Source organism: Sander lucioperca, chromosome 10 (genome assembly GCF_008315115.2).
Source record: "Sander lucioperca isolate FBNREF2018 chromosome 10, SLUC_FBN_1.2, whole genome shotgun sequence".
NCBI classification, from domain to species: domain Eukaryota; kingdom Metazoa; phylum Chordata; class Actinopteri; order Perciformes; family Percidae; genus Sander; species Sander lucioperca.
In genome coordinates this window covers 33,749,296-33,768,677 of record NC_050182.1, presented here as the reverse complement: position 1 = coordinate 33,768,677, position 19,382 = coordinate 33,749,296, and the positions used below count along the sequence as shown (strand labels likewise).

At 39.1% G+C, this 19,382-nt stretch overlaps 1 protein-coding gene across 2 annotated transcripts; it reads right to left on the bottom strand.

Moving 5' to 3' along the window:
- Positions 1 to 371: 371 nt before the first annotated feature.
- On the bottom strand, positions 372 to 14,805 carry azi2 (5-azacytidine induced 2). 2 transcript variants are annotated; one of them, XM_036006515.1, is made up of 8 exons: positions 14,649 to 14,805; positions 11,636 to 11,889; positions 10,832 to 10,948; positions 10,484 to 10,589; positions 8,611 to 8,744; positions 8,153 to 8,217; positions 6,126 to 6,250; positions 372 to 2,717 (listed from the first exon to the last, which is right to left on the bottom strand). In XM_036006515.1, the coding sequence occupies exons 2-8, from the start codon at positions 11,852 to 11,854 to the stop codon at positions 2,275 to 2,277; spliced, it is 1,209 nt and encodes a 402-aa protein (XP_035862408.1). In that variant the 5' UTR covers positions 11,855 to 11,889; positions 14,649 to 14,805; the 3' UTR covers positions 372 to 2,274. The 2 variants fall into 2 exon arrangements, with proteins under 2 accessions (XP_035862408.1, XP_031134151.1); XM_031278291.2 differs by having other exon boundaries at positions 10,490 to 10,589; positions 11,636 to 11,897; positions 14,649 to 14,782.
- Positions 14,806 to 19,382: the final 4,577 nt, after the last annotated feature.

Here is a 19,382-nt window from a genome sequence, read left to right as displayed (position 1 = left end):
TACAATTCGTTTCTTTTTAGCAAAAGTTTTTTTTTTTTTTCTAGAGCCTACTTTTTTTCCTCCAAATTGTTTGTCTGCAACATTTGAAAAACCTAAGGTATTCAATGAGAAGCCGGAACCAAGAAAAGTTTAACATTTTTAATGGATACGTGACTTTTAGTTGCTAAAATCTGAGACTCGGCTAGTTGATGCATAGTTTAAGCAGTAGTATGGATACCTTGTGATGTAATTGTTCTGTTGCAGAGACATTAAGTGTAAAAAATAAGTTTTACTAGTTTCAACTGTAAAGTTGCTTGATAGAAGTGTCCAGTTTTTTTTAAATTCAACCACCGAACCTTATTGCTAAACTGAGTAGAAACACAGCAACACAGTCACATCCTTATCCTTCGTTTAATTGATCATATTTACAAACAGTCTGAAGTGCAGTAAATCTAAAATATAATCCATATCTACTGTACATTGCATTTTGGTTTGCAAATAGTTTACAGAAGTATGAAACTACTGCTGTAAAATAACATTTCTTAAAAATTAACAATAAGACCACAGTTTTGAAACAGACTGAAGAAAATGGAAAAACAAAAAAGTATTTTCAACAACCAAGGGCCTTTGTGCTTTGTGCACCTAATTGTCAAGTCACAGCTCACATTTCTTCAAGTTAATAGACTTGTAGTCTTGCCGCCATCACAGAAAGCTCTTATACACATCAGAAAGGGTGGGGGAGAAAAATAACAAAGCCTATGGTTTGGAGTGCAAAACCGCGTTTGGCAGAGTACTGAAGCCCACCATATACATTTATACAGATATGCACATTCTTCCCTCTGGGAATCTTTGTATTCTACGCATAATTGTGTTTTATTTTGTACATAATTCAGTTGTTTATAATCATGTGACGTAAAAAGAGAATTCAAAGAGAAACTACCCCCTCACACAACAACCTGCCTCATACTGCAAAACAAATGTACCATAGATTAACATCAGCACAGTACAGAGTTCAGATACATTTTCTATAATTCAAAATCTCCGCAGGTTTCCAACTTAATCAGGGTTTCAAATACACGGGAGTGTGTGAAGCCTTTTCCATGAGTCCTTCACATTTAAAAACATCCAACAATGCACAGCCTTACATCTTACATGTCCCTTTACAACTGAGAAAAGAAAACGACAAGAGATACTGTCTGACGGTAGTTCTGAGAGAATTAAACACGTGATAACAGGCAGGTTTAAGGTTGAGGCTTGAGTTGTCAAGTCTCTACGGAAATCGTCAACAGTTAAACCTTTTTCTGGTGCCAGTGAGGGTGCAGTGGTTTATTTCAGAAAGCAATACTATTTTTAAATTAAAAGAATTTGCTACTCACTACGCAATATCCTTAAAAATCCAAATACTGTTAAGTGCATTCTCAAAAATGATTTGGTAAGCATTGGTAGATTGACAGTCTACTTTGATATTGATCCATAAGGACTTAACAAAAATAACTAAATAAATTTTGAGGGGGGAAAAAAGGATGCCATTTGGTAGCTGTTATAATTTGGAACAAAGAATCTGATTATCCTATAGTTACTCTGTCCTTCGTCACAGTACAAAAACAATCACATCAAGTCCTCATACCGACTTAGCTCCTTCATGTGATCATGAGACATACATTGGACTAACATACCTTGTATACTTTACAGCGATCAAATGTAAAAAGACTTGCATTGGAGAGAGTACAGTTTTACAAATTCTAGTACAATGCTGTGGCCCCAGTGATCACTGGCCACAGGGAATGGAGAACAAGGCCCTTTGAGCCCTATTAGGTTTATTATGACGATATACAGATACAGGCTGGCGAAAGATGCCCACACACTGATCTGCACACACAGGCACACTCTGTTTGATGTGTGTATATGCACACAGAAATAAAACTGCTTGTATGCATGCTTGCACACACTTATGCATGTGCATACAAGGACACATACACACCGACAAACTATTTATTCTGCTCATCAAATGTTCCTCTGCAAAGTCCGATATGTTCACCGATGCGGTGTGCAGAGATAACAGAGTAATGAGTTAACTGAGTCTTTACCTCCAAAAAAGGCCTCCTCTGGCCTCAATTAGCTCCCGCAACGAGCAGGTCCAGTGCAGTCCAGCCCAGAGGAGTGGTCTTATCAACTTAAGGCAGGTTAGGTGGTAGCTATGTGGCAGGGTTGGAGAGTCCATTCATTCATCCATTTGTTTATTTTCCATCCAATTACACACTATTTAATCATCTATTCTCCCATTGAAGTTTCCCCTCAATAGGGCTTGGCCCACTCGGCATTGGGGGGGCTCCTGGGTCTGCAGTTTCCGATTGAGGACGAGGAGTTGGATGCAGCGGAGTGTCCCTCCCAGAACATGGCATCACTGGGTTTGGGGGGGCTGGGGAAGGAGCGCGAGCTGTCATCCAGGGAGGCTTGGTTCAGGGGAGGCGGGGGCAGGACGACCGAGCAGGTGTCGCTGCCAACCAGAGCCTCTCCTGAACAGCTCTGGGAGGGCCAAGGCCCGTTGTACCAGCAGTCCTCCCTCAGGCTGTCCGGCAGCACGCCGCCTGACGGGCCGCCAGCAGGGGGGCAGGGGCGGCCGGAGCACGAGGGGAGTGGGGGGGCACTAGGGGGGCGAGGCACTGACGCCCGAGGAACTGCGTGGTGGTTGTTCTTTTCCACGTCGTCCAGACACTGGACTGGAACTGTGGAGGCAGCTAGAGACAGACAGAGGGGTGGGACGGTAGAAAGAGAGAGGGAGGAAAGACGAGAGCAAAAGGCAGAGAGTTGCTTATGAGATCTGCTAATGTTTGTAATTTCCAAGAAATACAAAACAATATTTTGACTATCCTTCCAATTGGTAATGATAATACTAATTTCACTGTGATGATATGGGGACATGGTCTAACAGAAGGCAAGGAGAAACCACACAACCTGTCCATTGCCAAAAGGTGACACTGGATGCTCCGTCAGGTTCTTGGTTCTTTTTTACTTATTCTTTGATCATATATTCCTAATTCATATATTTTTTTAAGATTTTATACAATATTTTATTTAGACAAAGTTATTGTATGGCTGAAAAGATAGAATGAAAAATGAAAAAAAAGCTTTTCACTACCTTAATATTTGGCATACAGTTCAATTTGAGTGCACTTCAACTGCAACTGTAAACACATTGATAGAGCACAAAAGATTATGGGTGTGATATACTTAAGGATAATTCAAAGCAATGTATTTATGTCTGAAGAGTTGATAATTGGCATTAACTACTGAATTTTGTAGACATGTGCATTATTAAAAGCTATAGGTCAGAAATAGATATCACCAACTTACAGTTCATTTCTACATCCATTATAAGTAGACAGAAACAATAAGTGACACAATCGAGGGCAACTTAGATTTGGTAAGACTTCAGATGAGATTCATTTTATTCCATTTTTCTATGTGAAAGGTGGTGAGGTGTGTATTAGGGCTAATAACGATTATTTTCATTGCCATTATTCTGTCGATTATGAGTATTTTGTCAATCGATTAGTTGTGTGGTCTATAAAATGTCAAAAAATTGTGAAAAAAATGTCGATCAGTGTTTTCCAAAGCCCAAGATGATGTCCTCAAATGTCTTGTTTTGTCAACAACTCAAAAATATTCAGTTTACAGTCATATAGGAGTGAAGAAACTAGAAAACATTCACATTTAAGCTAAAATCAGAGAATTTCTTTTACTTTTCTTTCATAAAAAAAGACTAAAACCGATTTATCTATTATCAAAATAGTTGCTGATTAATTTGATAGTCAATTAATTGAATAATCTTTGCAGCTCTAGTGTGTATGATTTTTTTTCTACGTAGTGTTTGTGATATCAAGCTGCCAACATAAATGAAGCCATCTTCTGCTGGAAGAGCTTTCCTTTTGTATTTGGCACCACTGTCGCACCTCTGTACTTATTTACACATGGATTAAACTTAGGTTTCTAAAGAGATTTAAGAATTCCAAGGTGTGTTCAACAAGCCTTTTGATCCCCGACTAGTTAATAGGCCTCATCGCGTAGAAACAGAGAAGTGAGGTAAAATCTCACGCCGTGCAGCAGGCATACGTATCGTACAATAAAACCTCTGCACCATGTAAATATCCCAAATAATAATTAGGTGTTCACCAGAACAAATCAAACAGACCTCTATGCAACAACTAAGCCACGCTTTTATTCCATACAAAGCATAATACGTACACAAATCAGATGTCCTAATCTCACACACACATACACACATTGTGTTGCCTTCAAAAAAGCATTTTGAGAAAATAATAAAGTTTAAATGAGTTTCTCCTCCCTCTTTTGTATCTACCTCTCTCCATCCACACATCATCCCTCCCTCCCTCCCTCCCCGCTACTCTTCCATGAGAGGGTCTCCTGAGTCTAAGATTTGAATAAAAGTGATTCCAAAGGACGAACATTAGAAGAATACAGATGCAAAATATAACTGAATAAATACATAGACCCCCCCCGCCCCCATCTCTACCACTCCTGCTTTCATTTTTTCCTCCATCTGTCTCATCTAAGTTACAGGATTACCCTGTTATTCAGTGGAATAAATAGGCCAAGATTTATTTTCTTGCCATATTTCATTCTAATTTTCACCTCCTAGTCTCCTCTTCTGACACTCCGAGGGAATCGACAACAGAGGTAATCTCTCCTAGGGTAGAATTCATCATCACAGAGGGAGAGGCAGAACAGACTATTTTATGATGTCCTTTATCAAAGTGTTTGAGTACTTTGATAATATCCACAGTCTTATCACACCCTTATACAAATTGCAACAAGGAGTAGCAGGAAAAAAAAAAAACCTCTCAGTAAGTAGTACTTTTTCTTAGAACAGCCATTGCCTTAACAGAAGAGAGGCAGTAGTAACCCCCTTCTTTCGTTTGATGTTAGCCACATTAGTTCTTGTGTAGAGAAGCAAGGCTTGAATTCCAGCCACTATACGTGAAGTGCACATAAAACTGACACTCGGGTCAAAGACCCATTTTCAAATGTCAGACTGGTTAAATATGTTAACACTTGTCAGTATATTTATTTCACTTCTTCAGGTTGGCTATGAAAAACTTATCTCTAACTATAGTTTTCAACTTCACATTTTATTGTGCTTATCGTTCAGTTTCCAGTCTAGTCCAGAATAATCGTTATTAGGGCTGCACGATATGAGGAAAATATGCAATAACGTTGTTGAATATCGCAATAACGATACTACTTGCGATAAATAAACAGACATTAAAGTGTACTCAGTTCTGCGTTTCTGCTGCTTTCAGTATTCTGCTAAGATACAACACATTGGGTGTTGAATTTTAAACAAATGAAAGGAAATCATTTCTAGCATTCTTTTATTGAACAAATTGAACATTGAATTGAATATAAAAGGCACCACTAAAAAAAAGAATTAAAGTTACATTATAAAGTGCAGTTTTCTACTGATATTTTCTTTCAACTAACACAAAAAATCTCTGTGTTTTTCGCGATATGTCGCAGCCTTTCGCGATGTGTATATTGTGCCAGTTGATGATAAAAAAAATGATATATTGTGCAGCCCTAATCTTTATGTCACTAAAACCTTTCACATTGAAAACCTTATAAAAGTGTTAGGGACTATGCAAAGTTTAGTTTACATTTTTTAAAGTGGGGTACAGACAGCTTCTCTAGAGATGGGAGCTTCTCAAAGTCTCGAACACAATCAGGTTGAAATCAGAGGTACAGCAGGCCAAATACAGAGAGGCAAAAGTACAGGTTGAATGACATTTATAAATATGGCACTAGTATGTGCCATGTAAAGGAAATTGAATTAAAACTAAATTGAATAATTACCTGGGCCTTTAAAGTAAAAGCAGAATTTGTATTACTATAATTGCTATGAGGGCGTATAGGAGATACAGGATGCTCTCCGTGCTGTGTACAGTGGAGCTGAGGAGGTGTGAAAAGGCAGAAGGGGAGCAGTGCTGTTGGATTATCACATATACTGACACAAGCACAGAAATTGAGATTGGAATGATTTGTATTAAAATATACAGTAACAAATAGCACAACCCTGAGTGCGCCCACATGTTAGAGAGTGTGTGTGTGTGTGTGTGTGTGTGTCTCACCTTGTCTTGTCTCACTGATGAGTGGCCTGAGTTTCCTAATCAGGCCCGTTTGGTGCTTCAGCTCTGAATGGAGACGAGTGACCTCGCAGCACAAAGACTCGTACGTCTGCTGAATGCTCCTCTCCCTGCAGGAGAACAAATATTTTGTTTAAGGGATTTCTGCCTTTCTAGGCAGCCTGTGTTGGTAGAAACATCCAAACTGTCAGAAAAGATCTCGCGTTGTGCAGATCACAAGCTGTGTGGCATACTGCAGCTCACAGTTTCACTCGAGTATCATTCAAATATCCTTGCTATTGTTGTACTTACTCTAAAAAGAAGGTATTTTGCGCAATTATTCATGTTTGTTGACATCCCAGGATGTAAAACTGGCAAGACTTTAATTTGGTCAACGTTTGTAGGATATATTATCATAGAAACCTAATCTATTTAGCATATTACAGAAATTCCTAAAGAGGCTTGTTTCTTTGTGATAACTTTAATTCTTCTTTGCTGATGCATTTAACAAAACCAATTGTGCTGATTTAAAACAACAGAGGAGTTTCACAGCAACATAAGGCACATATTAGGCTATATTTCAGAGACTTGCAAAGGAAAAACACTTCCCTACACTAACAATGATGCCATTCTTGACACAAAAGAACAAACTATACTGATGGATTAAATGCTAAACCACCCAGAAGCATCAGCTGCAGTACAAACAAAAAAAGTGTTTTTAAAAGGCAAAACCAACAAACTGTCCTATCCACAACTTATGGAAAGATGCCAAACGTATTCACACTTAGTGTTAACTTCAAACACCTGTCTGAAATATAAGAAGAAAAAAAAACAAAGAAAAACTCAAGCTTTTTGTGCTGCTAAAAACCAACATCTGAAAATCGATGACACATGAAACAATTATAATGCACGATGCATGCACCACAAATAGAATTTTCTCCATGAATTATGAGGAGATGCTAATTTAAAAGAAGATTATCTTCACTGAAACAGTAGGTAGGTGGAGGGCGATTCCATATGCTATAGACCCTGTATACATCAAAACGCTGAAGTGCAAATTTGAACTATTTGCAATGGCAAGTGTTAAGGGTTTAGTTGGTGGTGATCATATATACAGTTCAGGTACTTCTGAGTTTATATGCATATCATAGGCTGTTCTAAGTTAAAATGTATAAAGCTGCACCCTCCTCTAGTGGCCAAAAGGGAGAATTACAACACCAGCAGACACCATGCCGTGTAGAACAGTGACATCACATCCCATGTGTAACAATACACCTATCTAACCTGTGAAGTCTCTCTCGTGCCATTTGTCCCAAACTTGCTCCTTGTGCCACGTCTTGTAACTTTCTTAACAGATGTTTACAGGTGCTGTTTTAGCTAGAATACATGAACACCATAAACTATGCTTATACTTATTTTCTAGGAAACAACTGAATTAATTCAACATGTATGTATGTATATATGATGTAAAACCCATTATTTGAAGTCATTATATTTGTTGCATTTGCAGTTGAAAACATAGATTGGAAATGTCTTCCATGTGTTGCATTTAAGTGCCCACGCATTGCATTCACAAAAAAATAATCAAACATGGACATTTTGATAGGACAACGTGAATTTTGCAGCCTCCTGTCTTAAAAAGATTGCTACTTTAGTTAGTTTAGTTACTGCAGTTAACTTTGAGGTATCTGGAGTTTTTATTAGGGTAAATAAATTATAACTGAGAAGCTGCATTAGAAGCAAATGCATTTTAAGTAAGAAAAACAATAATGAACACTTTATTTCTCTAATGTTTATACTGATGGTTGCTTATGATGACTATCACCAACTGAAGGATCATCATTTTATTTACCACTGCAACAGTGCTTATTTGTTTTTGTTGGGCACAGTTTGTGCTAAAGATCTATTCTGGTTATTTACCTTTGTACCGCTGTTTTGTTTTATGTTTGTACTCCATATCATGATGTGTAAATAAATAAAATCTGAATCTGAATTGGCAGCCACTCTTAAATGATATTCATAAAACACTATACCTTGTATTATACTTTGCGTCACAGGTCTGGTCCAAGTCTGGTCCGTTAAGGCCAAGGGGTTCCTCCTAAAACAGAGTTAAGTTATGCAAAATAGAGAGTGGAGGTGGTGTCTGAAGTTGTACTTAGTATTTTTGTGGGTTTCATTATAGCATAACTCTTACGCTCACCTTCAACCCATACTCCCTTTTCTATTTGTTTCTCTCTTTCGTCCTTCAGTAATTCATTTTTCCACTGTTTAAGTTCAAGCAAATCCACCCCTGGCTGTTGTTCTCAGTCCCACTTCTCTCCACTACTCTGTTTCCCAGTGTCCCACTGTCTCGCTCTGTCCTAACAGCTCTCCTCTGCCCTTTTCCTCTCCTCTAATTACGCCACATCTCTCCAAGAGTCCCTCTTATCTTACCCCTTTTTTTTCCCTCTGTCCTCCTTTTTTTCAACTCCTTCTTCCCACCTTCACTTACCCCACTTCTCTCCAGCAGCCTACTGTTTTCCAGTGTCACCCTCTCCAGCTCCTCCTGCAGTTTGTGGATCTTCAGCTCAGTGCTGACCGTGTCCACCTGCCAGTAGTCCTGAGGGCTGTTCAGGCTCTTCATCACTGGACACGCACAATACAAAAACATGTGTTAAGTGTTAATGTTTTCCATTTGGTAGAAAAGAGACATTAATGTTAGTGACTTTTGCTGTATAATAATTGTATTTACAATGAATCAGTTACTAGGTAAGATACGGTAATGCAGTTAAATACAGAGCAATACACTTTAATATGTAAAGCTAATACATGGTTTTACACAATGTTGGGTTCAGATCCTCTGTAATTCAAAGTAGAAATACAGCAGTGTAAAAAATATTCTATTACAAGTAAAAGTCCTGCATTCAAATTTTACTTGAGTACAAATATAGAAGTATAATCAGCAAAATGTACAGAAATAAAAGCGCTTTATATGCAATTACCCCTTTAAGAGTACTATACTGTAATATTATATATATATATACACACACACACACACACATTACTGGAGTATTTTAATTGATGCATTGCATTCATGTGTTAACAGTATTTCAATGTTGTAGCTAGTCGAGGTAGAGCTAATTTCAACTAATTTCTGTGTTTGGGTAGTTAAATCTACAAAAAGCATCATATTCTATCAGGTTATCACAGGTATTGTATGTAAAGTATTGATTTGAAAAGTCCCTAGTAACTACAGTACAGCTGTCACATAAATAAAGTACAGTAATACCCTCTGAAATGTAGTGTAATACTGTAGAAGTATCCAGCAGTGTAAAAAGGAAATACTCAAGTACAAGTATCTCAAGAAGACTGTACTTAAGTAGAGTACTTGTTGTTTTTCTCTGATATTTTCAGCAGCCTTATTTCAACACCAACAGTGGTGCTGTAGTCTGGTAATGTGTGTTGGTTGTAGTAATGAGAACCTCCATACCTATTTTGGTACCGACTAAATTGTATCCGTAGCAACAAGTACCAAATCCTGGCATCAAATGTGTAGTTGGAGTTTTTTTTTTACTTGAAGGTGTACTTTATTGATCCATCTTGGGGAAATTCAGTTTTTCTTTTCTTTTTGATATGTGTGTACTTGAATGTAGTTAACTACTTTTCACCCCCTACATGTCACACTTCAGATTTTACACAGTAGCAGTTTTTAAAATATAAATCAATAACAATCATCTCACTTAAAGTGCTCATATTATGCTTTTTACCTTTCTTTTATTGTGTTATATATCTTTTTTTGTGCACATTATAGGTTTACAAAGTGAAAAAGCCCAAAGTCCACCCCAAAGGGACAACAGAAAACACTGTTCACAAATTGCTCCAAACAGCTCTATTGTAGTCCAGCCTTTACTTCCGTGACGAACGTGTGTCACTTTGTAACACACGTTATAATGCTCGCCTAGCTGCTAGCGTGGCACGCCCTTATACTCTGCTTCTGACTGGCTAGTAGTCCTTACCTAGTTACTGCACATGTGGGACTCCCAACAAAGATGGAATACAAGTGAGATGCCTCACTCTGTAGCTAAAACAGAGAGCTCAACACACAGGGTGAAAAAAGGAGCTGCAGCAATGTGCAGTACAACAAAAATATGGTGTTTTTTGAAAATTACTATTCTGATATAACCTCTAAATACAATTATGAACCTGAAAATGAGCAAAATATGAGCACTTTAAGTTAGAGGATTTCTTTCCCCTTTTGTTGTGTGAAGCAAATTTATACAGCTGTATGTGTTTTGTCCGAGCATTAAATGAATTCCATTGTTCACGCAGTCTTTAAAAGTACTGTTCGGCTATTAGATGAGTAGTAGCAACCCTGTGTGCTCTACCTGTACCTTGGCTGGTCTCCATCTCCGTCTTCAGCTGAAGCAGCTCCAACTCTTTGGCCTGGAGCTGCTCCGTCAGCAACCTCTCACTATCACTCTTCTCCTTTTTCTGACAGAACGAGAGGAGGCGGTGAGTTAGAGGGGTAAGATCGGTGCTGCATTTATGTGTAATGATATCATAAGCTTGGTGTTTCTACTGAAGTTTTTAAAGCAAAATTATAGCAGAAGTTGTTGATGTTGATGTTATTCTCCTTACACTTAAACATATGCAGTGTTTTCAGGTTTGCAACATACTTGATCTTTTGTGCCAGGCTCTAGTTAGTTTGAGGAAAATTCAATCAGTAAACGCACCAGTTTGTTAAGCTCCATCTGCAGGTCCTCCTTCTCTATATAGATACCTCGGTAAGCACTGAAGGCCTTGTTCACGTACTGGGGACCCTCTGATGGAGGAGCCTCTGGCCTGAAGAGCTACAGTGGAGATAGATAAAACACACGGAGAGAAGAGGGGGGAGATCAATTTCATTTAATTCACATATCTGTGGTCGGTTACTTTCCTCCCACCACATCCTATCTTGATGGGCCAAATGCTGCAGCAGATAAAACTACAGCTGATAAGAAATCAGACACTTCTAGAGAGGCAACTCTGCCCACATGTTGTGCAGCATTTTCACTTTCGCCAACCATCTGTATTAGGACCTTTCCTTTTTAAATAGCTCTCTCTGGATTGTACTCCATTCTTTTTTTTTTTTAAATCCAATTTCAGGAGCCAAGTGTAGTGCTCCAAAACATTGTTTGGCATTACCATACTTTTCCAGACCCCCTCTCGGTTTTTAGACAGAGCAGATTTATTTCTCATTGTTTCATAGCTTTGACTATACGCCAACAATATTAATGATGCTGGCACGCAGACTCTCTCAAAGGCAAACATTTTGCAGTTGAATCTGCTGACTTTTTCTAAACTTTCTCTGACTATTGTGTGTTTGTCCATAATTCTGATGTCCAGGAAAAAAACAAAACTGTTTTCATTCATTTCTGTCAATAGCCCAACCATCTGGATAAGCAGTATGTTTGTTTTCGTCCTTCTCCTCATGCTGTTATCTCTATCTTCTCCTTGCCTCTCTCCCAACATCATCACCAATTCGTTTACATCTATACCTTATCCTCCAGCTGCTTAACCCTCTTCCTCAGCAAGGTATTCTCTCGCTCTGTGTCTCTCAGCCTCTTCTTGATGTCCTCGTAGGCCGTGACCAGGGCGAAGTGGGAAGCAACCGATTCATCGCCGGCACACACCGATACAGGACTCTCACCAGCACCGGTGTAGGCCGTCTCATGTTTAAGGATGCAAATGTCATCATCCACTGCCAGGGGCTCCATGCCTGCACAGGCCTACTCTGTAGCAGATAGAAGACCTGGGGACCACATGAAGAGTTTCATTGTCAAGGTGATAAATCTCTGTTTTTTTTTTGCAAATGACAACAAAATGACTGAACTAAATGAAAAAACTGTCGGTTTTACAACTTAAGTTAGCACCGCCGACTATCATAAAGCATTTGTATTGCCTTGTGTTTACAATACATTGGCTTGTTAAGTAGCTTTGTAGCTAGTTTCTGGACATTATTGTAACATGTTAGGGGATAGTTGGCCATCGTTATGGTTTGTACTACATATCCCACAGACCAGACTGCAACCATACAGTGTCCCAGTGCTGTAACTTTGTTTGGTTGATGACACTTGCTGCAGGAAATGTACAATGCATCACTTCCTGTGTGCAAGAGACATTTACAAAAGGAAAGAGCTGCCAGAGGTGAAGTGATTAACTTAGAACAACAAATGCAACAAAATGAAGGGGATTTGATTTAAATCGGATCAGATTCAACATTGATCATATCTCAGAAAAAACTGGTTTGTTGTAGCAGTATTTTTAAAACCAAACCTGTGTAAAGGTATGTAAAGAAGAAGTTGAGCACAATGCTTAAAGGTTCATATTGTTGGTCTGGATATAGGCAGAGTTTCAGCTTAAATTTGATGGGGTTTACACCTTTTTTTTTTTCCAAATTGTCCTAATCTTAAAGTGGAGATGAAATGAAAAATACATTTTTAACCCTTTTAGATCACATCCCCAGTCATATTGCGCACCTATTTACCAACATATGCCAAGCAATACAAAAATCTGTCTTTGTATTTTTATCAAAAATCGATCAAAACCCAATCATGTTTTCTTCCTGTAAAACAAAAAATGATGTGTAAGCTATTACCAACCAATTTCAACCAATAATACAGGGACATCTGCCTGTCAATCAATCTGCAACTGTTAGCAGCACAGAGCTAATATCCATACATAGACAGATTCATATAGCTAGCTAGAGCTAGCAACAGCAGTGACAGTGGATGTGACTCATATATATATATATATATATATATATATATATATATATACACACACACACACACACACACACACAATACCAGCCACATGCTGTCTCGGCTGGTAACAATGAGGCTGAAGTCTAATTCAATCAAGGAAAACTTTGCTGATTTTTACTGGCAAGTAACCTAGTTATTAATGTAATTGTATTAATGGCTGCACAGGTTTTGGTTCGACAGGTGTGTTTTGCTTCATCATTACTTCATGCAAGAGTTTAGCAAAAGTTCTAGAGTTGATTCTATGTGTGTCTGCACTGTTTGAGATAGGCCTCAAACTGCATCAGGCCAACCTTACATATCTTTCTTGTGCAAAGTTGACTCAACCTCCACCAAACTTTAATGTCTGTTTGATATTTTTTATTTATTTATTTTAAATATGAATATTGAAGATGGGCTTAAAGGTGTGAAAACATCAGCATGTGCAGTGGGTGTCAGTGGCAATGTCAGATCTATATGAGATATATATAGCTGCTGTGAAGAGAAATTGGCCGTTTTTGCAATTTGTGCAATTTCCACTGTAGGATCCATGGCTGCGTCCCATATAATAGCATACTGTGCATACAAAACCACAGTGTTTGTGGGAAAATATGTTCTAAAGTGTTAAATACAAAGGTACCTGTACAGAGGAGAAAAGAGTTCAACAGTGACCTGTTGTTACAGACCTGTGTGGTGGCAATTTTGTAATCCGTATTCTCACACTTTTAATGCTCAGAGCACGGTACACAAGACAAAGGTTAGTTTGTAATATGCACACTGATGGGAAGCTGGTCTCTCTCTTTATACGTTGCCTTGGTCCTTTCCCTCTGGTCAGGGTTGTTTCTTTCAGTTATTGTTCTCAAGAAAAAGGGCTCATTAGCCAGAGGTCAGGATCTGTTGATGACACCCAGGTGGACACATATTTCCCTTACACCTGTAATACATACTAAGTGACTCTCAGCAAGAATGTAAGCAGTCCAGCCAAGCTACCTGGACAGACACAGTGGTAGCCTAAAAGTAACCGAAACCCCACACCCTCCTTGATCCTTTCTGTTTAGAGTAGCTCAGATAGCAGCAGAGACAGTGCAGCTAACGCTAGTTGATGATGTCAGCATGCAATGATGCAGCAAACACTAGAAGCCACGTTTTTAACACTGATGGACGAAGCTTTTAGAAAAATAAGTTTCAGGAGAATAACTGGACATGCCATGCCATTGATACAAACCAAGTAAAACACAAACGCAGAGCCGCTTACTTTAAAGGACGATTTTAGAAAATTGTATGAAACCGAAATCGACCCCAGCAAGTCAAAACGAAAGTCAACGTGAATCCAAAACAAGGCACGGGTAGCAACGTCATTTCGTTAGACTTACCTCGATAAAATATGAGAGCTAACGGCTAACAGGGTAATATCAGCAACGAAGAGACCTTATTTAGTTCAAAGAGGCATTCAAAAGCAACCATAATTGGGATGTAAACAATATCTCTTTTGTATACAATGCTAACGATATGGTGTTAGCTTCCGTGAGCCCTCTGTTGACATCCGACAAAACACATTGACAGGCAGTCCTGAAATATGTTTCAGAATAACGTTACATAACACAATTACCAAACACTAACCATGAGACACACAAAATATGTATCAGCAGATTCCGAGACTAAAATGATCGATCTGTTGATGATAACAGTTAGCTAGCTCTTAGCTAACGTCTTCTGGCGAGGTGAAGCAAAAGCAGTCGATTATGTTTCACTCTCGACTCTCACTAACCGTGTTAGATGCTGTCCTCAATTAGGTGTCAGTTGACCACACGAGATTAGCATTTATTTTTGAAAAAAGAAGACCTCTTTCTCGGAGAAAAACAAAGAGACGAGGCTGGACTCTCGCACTGTGCCAGAACTGACAGGTGAGGAAACAAAAACTTCCGGGAGTCATTTGACTAGTAAAGTCCTTTCAAAATAAACGCACGATGCAAAATATTAGTCGTGGTTTGTTTGTAGTTTGTAGCTGTGGAAGAAGACGATAAATTGAATTAACGCGATTTAGCTAGCTAGCTAGTTGGACAGCGTGTAAAAGAAGAAGAAACTCTTCTGGATTAGAAACATTTCAGAAAGAGTAATACACTGACTTCACTAGCTCCAATTTTAGAACATTCAGTCAGGCTTTCAGTCAGTAGCTAACGTTATAGAGTTGACAAATTGATCCGAGGAAGAGTGACATTACAGAAAAGCTCGTGGTGTGTCTAGACCAAGGTTCTTCAACGTTTTTTTAAGCCAAGGACCCCTTAACTGAAAGAGAGACGGAGCAGGGACCCCCTACTACTAATATTGTAAAAAATGAAGTTGCATATTAAACTGGGCCTACAATAAAGTGTAGGGCAGCCTAAAGCCTTAACATACCTTTTTAGTGCATAGTATACTAAGCTATTAAAGTAATAATTGTCAGCATGATTTTATAAATCATCTTTTAATGTTAACCATACATGTGGCACAGTGAATCCTTGTTAACTGTATCTGTGGATGGTAGTGACTACCTTACCCATAGGCCAGTAAGCCATATTATCAATGGAGATTTATATTTGCTAATAATATGTTGGATTCATGTTAAGACATTTAGCTTTTTGAAAAAACTTTCAAATATTAACAATAACTTGGAGGCCCCCTGTAGTAATTCTGAGGACCCCCTAGGGGTCCCGGACCCCCTGTTGAAGATCTCTGGTCTAGACAGATGACGAGTCTTGGACAGTGCCATTCTCTGTGGTGCATGAGCAGCTGTGGTGATGATAACGTTACTCAGCTAGCTAACGTTACATTTCAGTAAGTAGCTAGCTAGTGTGTAAAGTGTGCGATGTTGGTCCGTTGTCACTGCCCGATGTGAGTCGAGTGCAGATGTGAGTCGCGCATGCTCAGATTTAAACTGTTTACGGCATAACGTGTCATACTGAAATTTGTGAAATCTATAAAATAATAAACGTTTCTCTTTACATACAATAACAGAAGATGGTAATCATTTCAAAAACGTTGTAGCTAGCTATGACTGTTTGGTTGCTAACGTTAGCTCAAAATGCCATTCAAGTGACAGCCTTTGTTGTGTTTGATTGCTAACTTTTATCTAGCAGTCATTTCAAAAACGTTTTGGCTATCTATGACTGTTTGATTGCTAACGTTAGCTCAAAACGCCATTAAGTGACAGCCTTTATTGTGTTTGATTGCTAACTTGTAGCCAGCAGGAGCAGTCATTTCAAAAACGTTTTAGCTATCTATGATTGTTTGATTGCTAACGTTAGCTCATAGACTGTGCGTTAGCTCAAAAAGCCGTTAGCATCTTGTAGGCTACTTGTCGCAAAGTGACGCATGCGCGACTCACATCTGCACTCGACTCACATCGGGCAGTGACACCGTGTACGTTTTGATAGTTTAGCTAGCTACCTGATGGTGGTGCCAGAGTACCTAACTCAAGGGGTCATCGTAGGTTAGGTTGTCCAACATTTCGCTAGTTAGTGAGGTTTGAAATCGTTTCTGACCCAGGGCCAGTGTTGGACTGGCGAACAGTCTCAACACAACACTAGCTACACTTTTTTTTCCATAGCTAACTTTAGCTGGAGCAAAAGAAGATGCGACGAGTAAGCACCGATCAAAATAAATTACTGTCCTGAACAACTTCTGTACGATTGCTAACTAGCTAGCTAGTGTTAGCTAAGTAAGCTGTTAGATTGACGGTTATAATGTTAGCTAGCTAACACACTTAGCTAATGTTAGCCAATATTTGCTCACTTCCTAAGCTAAGGTTACCTTCCACTGACACAACAATAACTGTCCATTTGTTTCTCATTGGCAGACAAAATAAATGCAAATAATTTTAATTTAATTAATTTAACAAATTAATTGAAATGGGAGTGGCAGCATAGACTGACTGTATATTAATATTAATTAATATGAGTGGCAGTAGCTCAGTCAGTGGGGAGTTGGGTTGGGAACTGGAGGGTTGTTGGTTCAAGTCCCCATACGGACCAAAGTATGGTGGTGGACCGGTAGCTGGAGAGGTGCCAGTTCACCTCCTGGGCACTGCCAAGGTGCTCTTGAGCAAGGTGGGGCCTTTCTATGGGCAGCTCCCTCACTCTGACATTTCTCCATTTAGTATAGGTACTGAGCGTGTGTAATTCAGGCCTGTGTGTAATAACAACAGATTGAAAAACATTGTAATTTCCCCTTGCGGGATTAATAAAGTATACATTATTATTATTAGTAACAATTCCCTATGATGTTATCCACCAAGCATTAGCTAGCATGAATGTTAGCTACTTGTCAACCAGCACATACATTGTAGTAACATTAAGCTGGATTAATATTGATATACCAATAAATAAGGTTTCTGCTGATTACTGTGTTGCAAAGTGGCATGTAATTAATCACAAAATGATGCATTTTGCCAGAAAAAGCAGTGTTACCAGTATTTTTTTCTGTGACATTGTATGATTTACAATGACTCTTGAACGTAGCATCCGGGTGCCTGTGTTTTGACGGAAGTAACGAGTAACTAGCTAGATGGTGAAAGGTTATATGACGCCACTGATGGGCGACTAAATGAAACGTGACGTGTCTGAAAATAAAATAACAGATTTCTCTGGGTTTGCCATTTGATGGAAACATTTGGGATAGTGTAACTACACAACTCAAAAAAATATATAACATAGGTATGGTCGTTTTTAGACATTTTAATGCAGAAAAGTTACATATTGTACCTTTAACACAAACTGCATTTTGTCATATTTTCTGTCGCAGTCATTGAGTTGGGGAGCATTTAGCTAGGTAGCTAACTAACTGCTAGCTAGCTAACATTAGCTAGCTAGCTAATTCACCAAAACAAAAAGCTAATGTTAGCTGGATTAAATGGCATCTTTGTTTTTGGTTATATATTAACGTCAATTACTTTGCCTTGCTTGTGGAATTTTTGTCCACGCTTTCACACTGGATTAAAGTAAAGTGATGCAATGACGTTATGCTGAACCCAGACAAATGTAACCATTATTAGTTAATGTTAGTCACGTATACACGTAACTATATATAATAATTAACGTTCATTATTTATCATTTATGTATTTATTTATTATTGTTAGTTGATACAAAATATAACCAGCCCTTCATGTTATGTCCTCTTTTGCCAACACAGTTGAAGATAAGCAAGTTGTCCAGCTGTTAGTAAAGGCTGATTTCTAATGCCAAGCAGCCCTTCTGGACTGCTAACGTTACGGCTGCTGGACTTAAAGTGTGAGACCATTATCAGGTGATGAATGAGTTTGGAAATTGTAAAACTACAACCCCTGTGACTTGTTTTTTTAATCATGAATTCATAATGACTAGTACAGAGCCCGTTGAAAATGTGCCTGTTTGGAACGGGCGATTGCTTGGCCTGTGGTATTGCTGCTTGTAGAATTCTTCAAAACCAAATTGTACCCCAAAATTACTTACAGAAGGACCCCAAACCACTTACTCCACTGTATAGCCTACTACTGACTTACAGTGTAGGCTACGTCTACATCAGAGGAAGACATTGTAGGCCAACCTACTACTGTATTTACCTGACAGAGAATGGGGCAGATTCAGAATGTAATCACAAAATATCACAATGACAATGTGGAGTAATCATGGAGTAAACCAGCGTCATGGACTCATGGCAGTGCGCTACCCACCCGGCCTGTTATGAGAGCTAATCAGCCTTACTGTGTTCATCAACCACCAGAACCGGACCGTTTGTATGTGTGTGTGCGGGGAGAGAGAGAGTGAGAGAGAGAGAGAGAGAGGTTTAGTGGCTTGACGATTAACGGTGAAGTAGGGGATTTGATTCGCGGGGGTATTTTGGCGAAGGTAATGTTATTAGTGTTGTAAGTTAGCAGTAGACTTAATTAACCCAACCCAGGGTGAGTCTGATGAAAACTGCTGTGTCTGCCCGGTTCAACTCTGAGATTTTCTCACATTGCACAGCGCTGTGAAGGAATAATCTCCGAGATTACGTTATGTTCTGCCAGCTCACAACAATTTAAAAGAGTCAAAGGCTGTACCCCCCACCCCCCGCTGTTGTAAAGCGTTCTGCATGTGGCATCTGCGTGTGATGTGCAGGTTACCTTCCCCCCAAACACGGACACACAACATACAGATACGTCTCGCTTTATTAGATAGATAGCCTGCCTATAAGTGGCATCACGCTCTGTCTGCCACTTGTTGTTTGTGGTTGTGCTTTGCATGTGTGGGATTCTGAAACATCCTTAAATTCGGGAATTGTCGTTTGTTTATTCAAAGTCAAAGTAGTGCTACTTTGCACATTTTTGGGTTAGGGGTTAGATGTTAGTGATGGGACGTTTGACGCCGAGGCACCGAAGCTTGTATCACTCCCGCAAAGCACACTGGTTTGAATTTGAAACAGTGTTGGAGCTTGTATCAAATAGAAATAAGCACGTGACCGATGACGTCCGAAGCTTCGAACGTCACTGAAACTCCGGAAGGGTTT

Coding starts and splice junctions, on each gene's coding strand:
- azi2 (XM_036006515.1), bottom strand. CDS start 11,854: ATGGAGCCCCTGGCAGTGGATGATGACATTTGCATCCTTAAACATGAG. Junction 10,949..11,635: donor TTAAGCAGCTGGAGGATAAG/GTATAGATGTAA, acceptor TCTCCACTGTAG/CTCTTCAGGCCAGAGGCTCC. Junction 2,718..6,125: donor CATCAGTGAGACAAGACAAG/GTGAGACACACA, acceptor GTCTGTCTCTAG/CTGCCTCCACAGTTCCAGTC.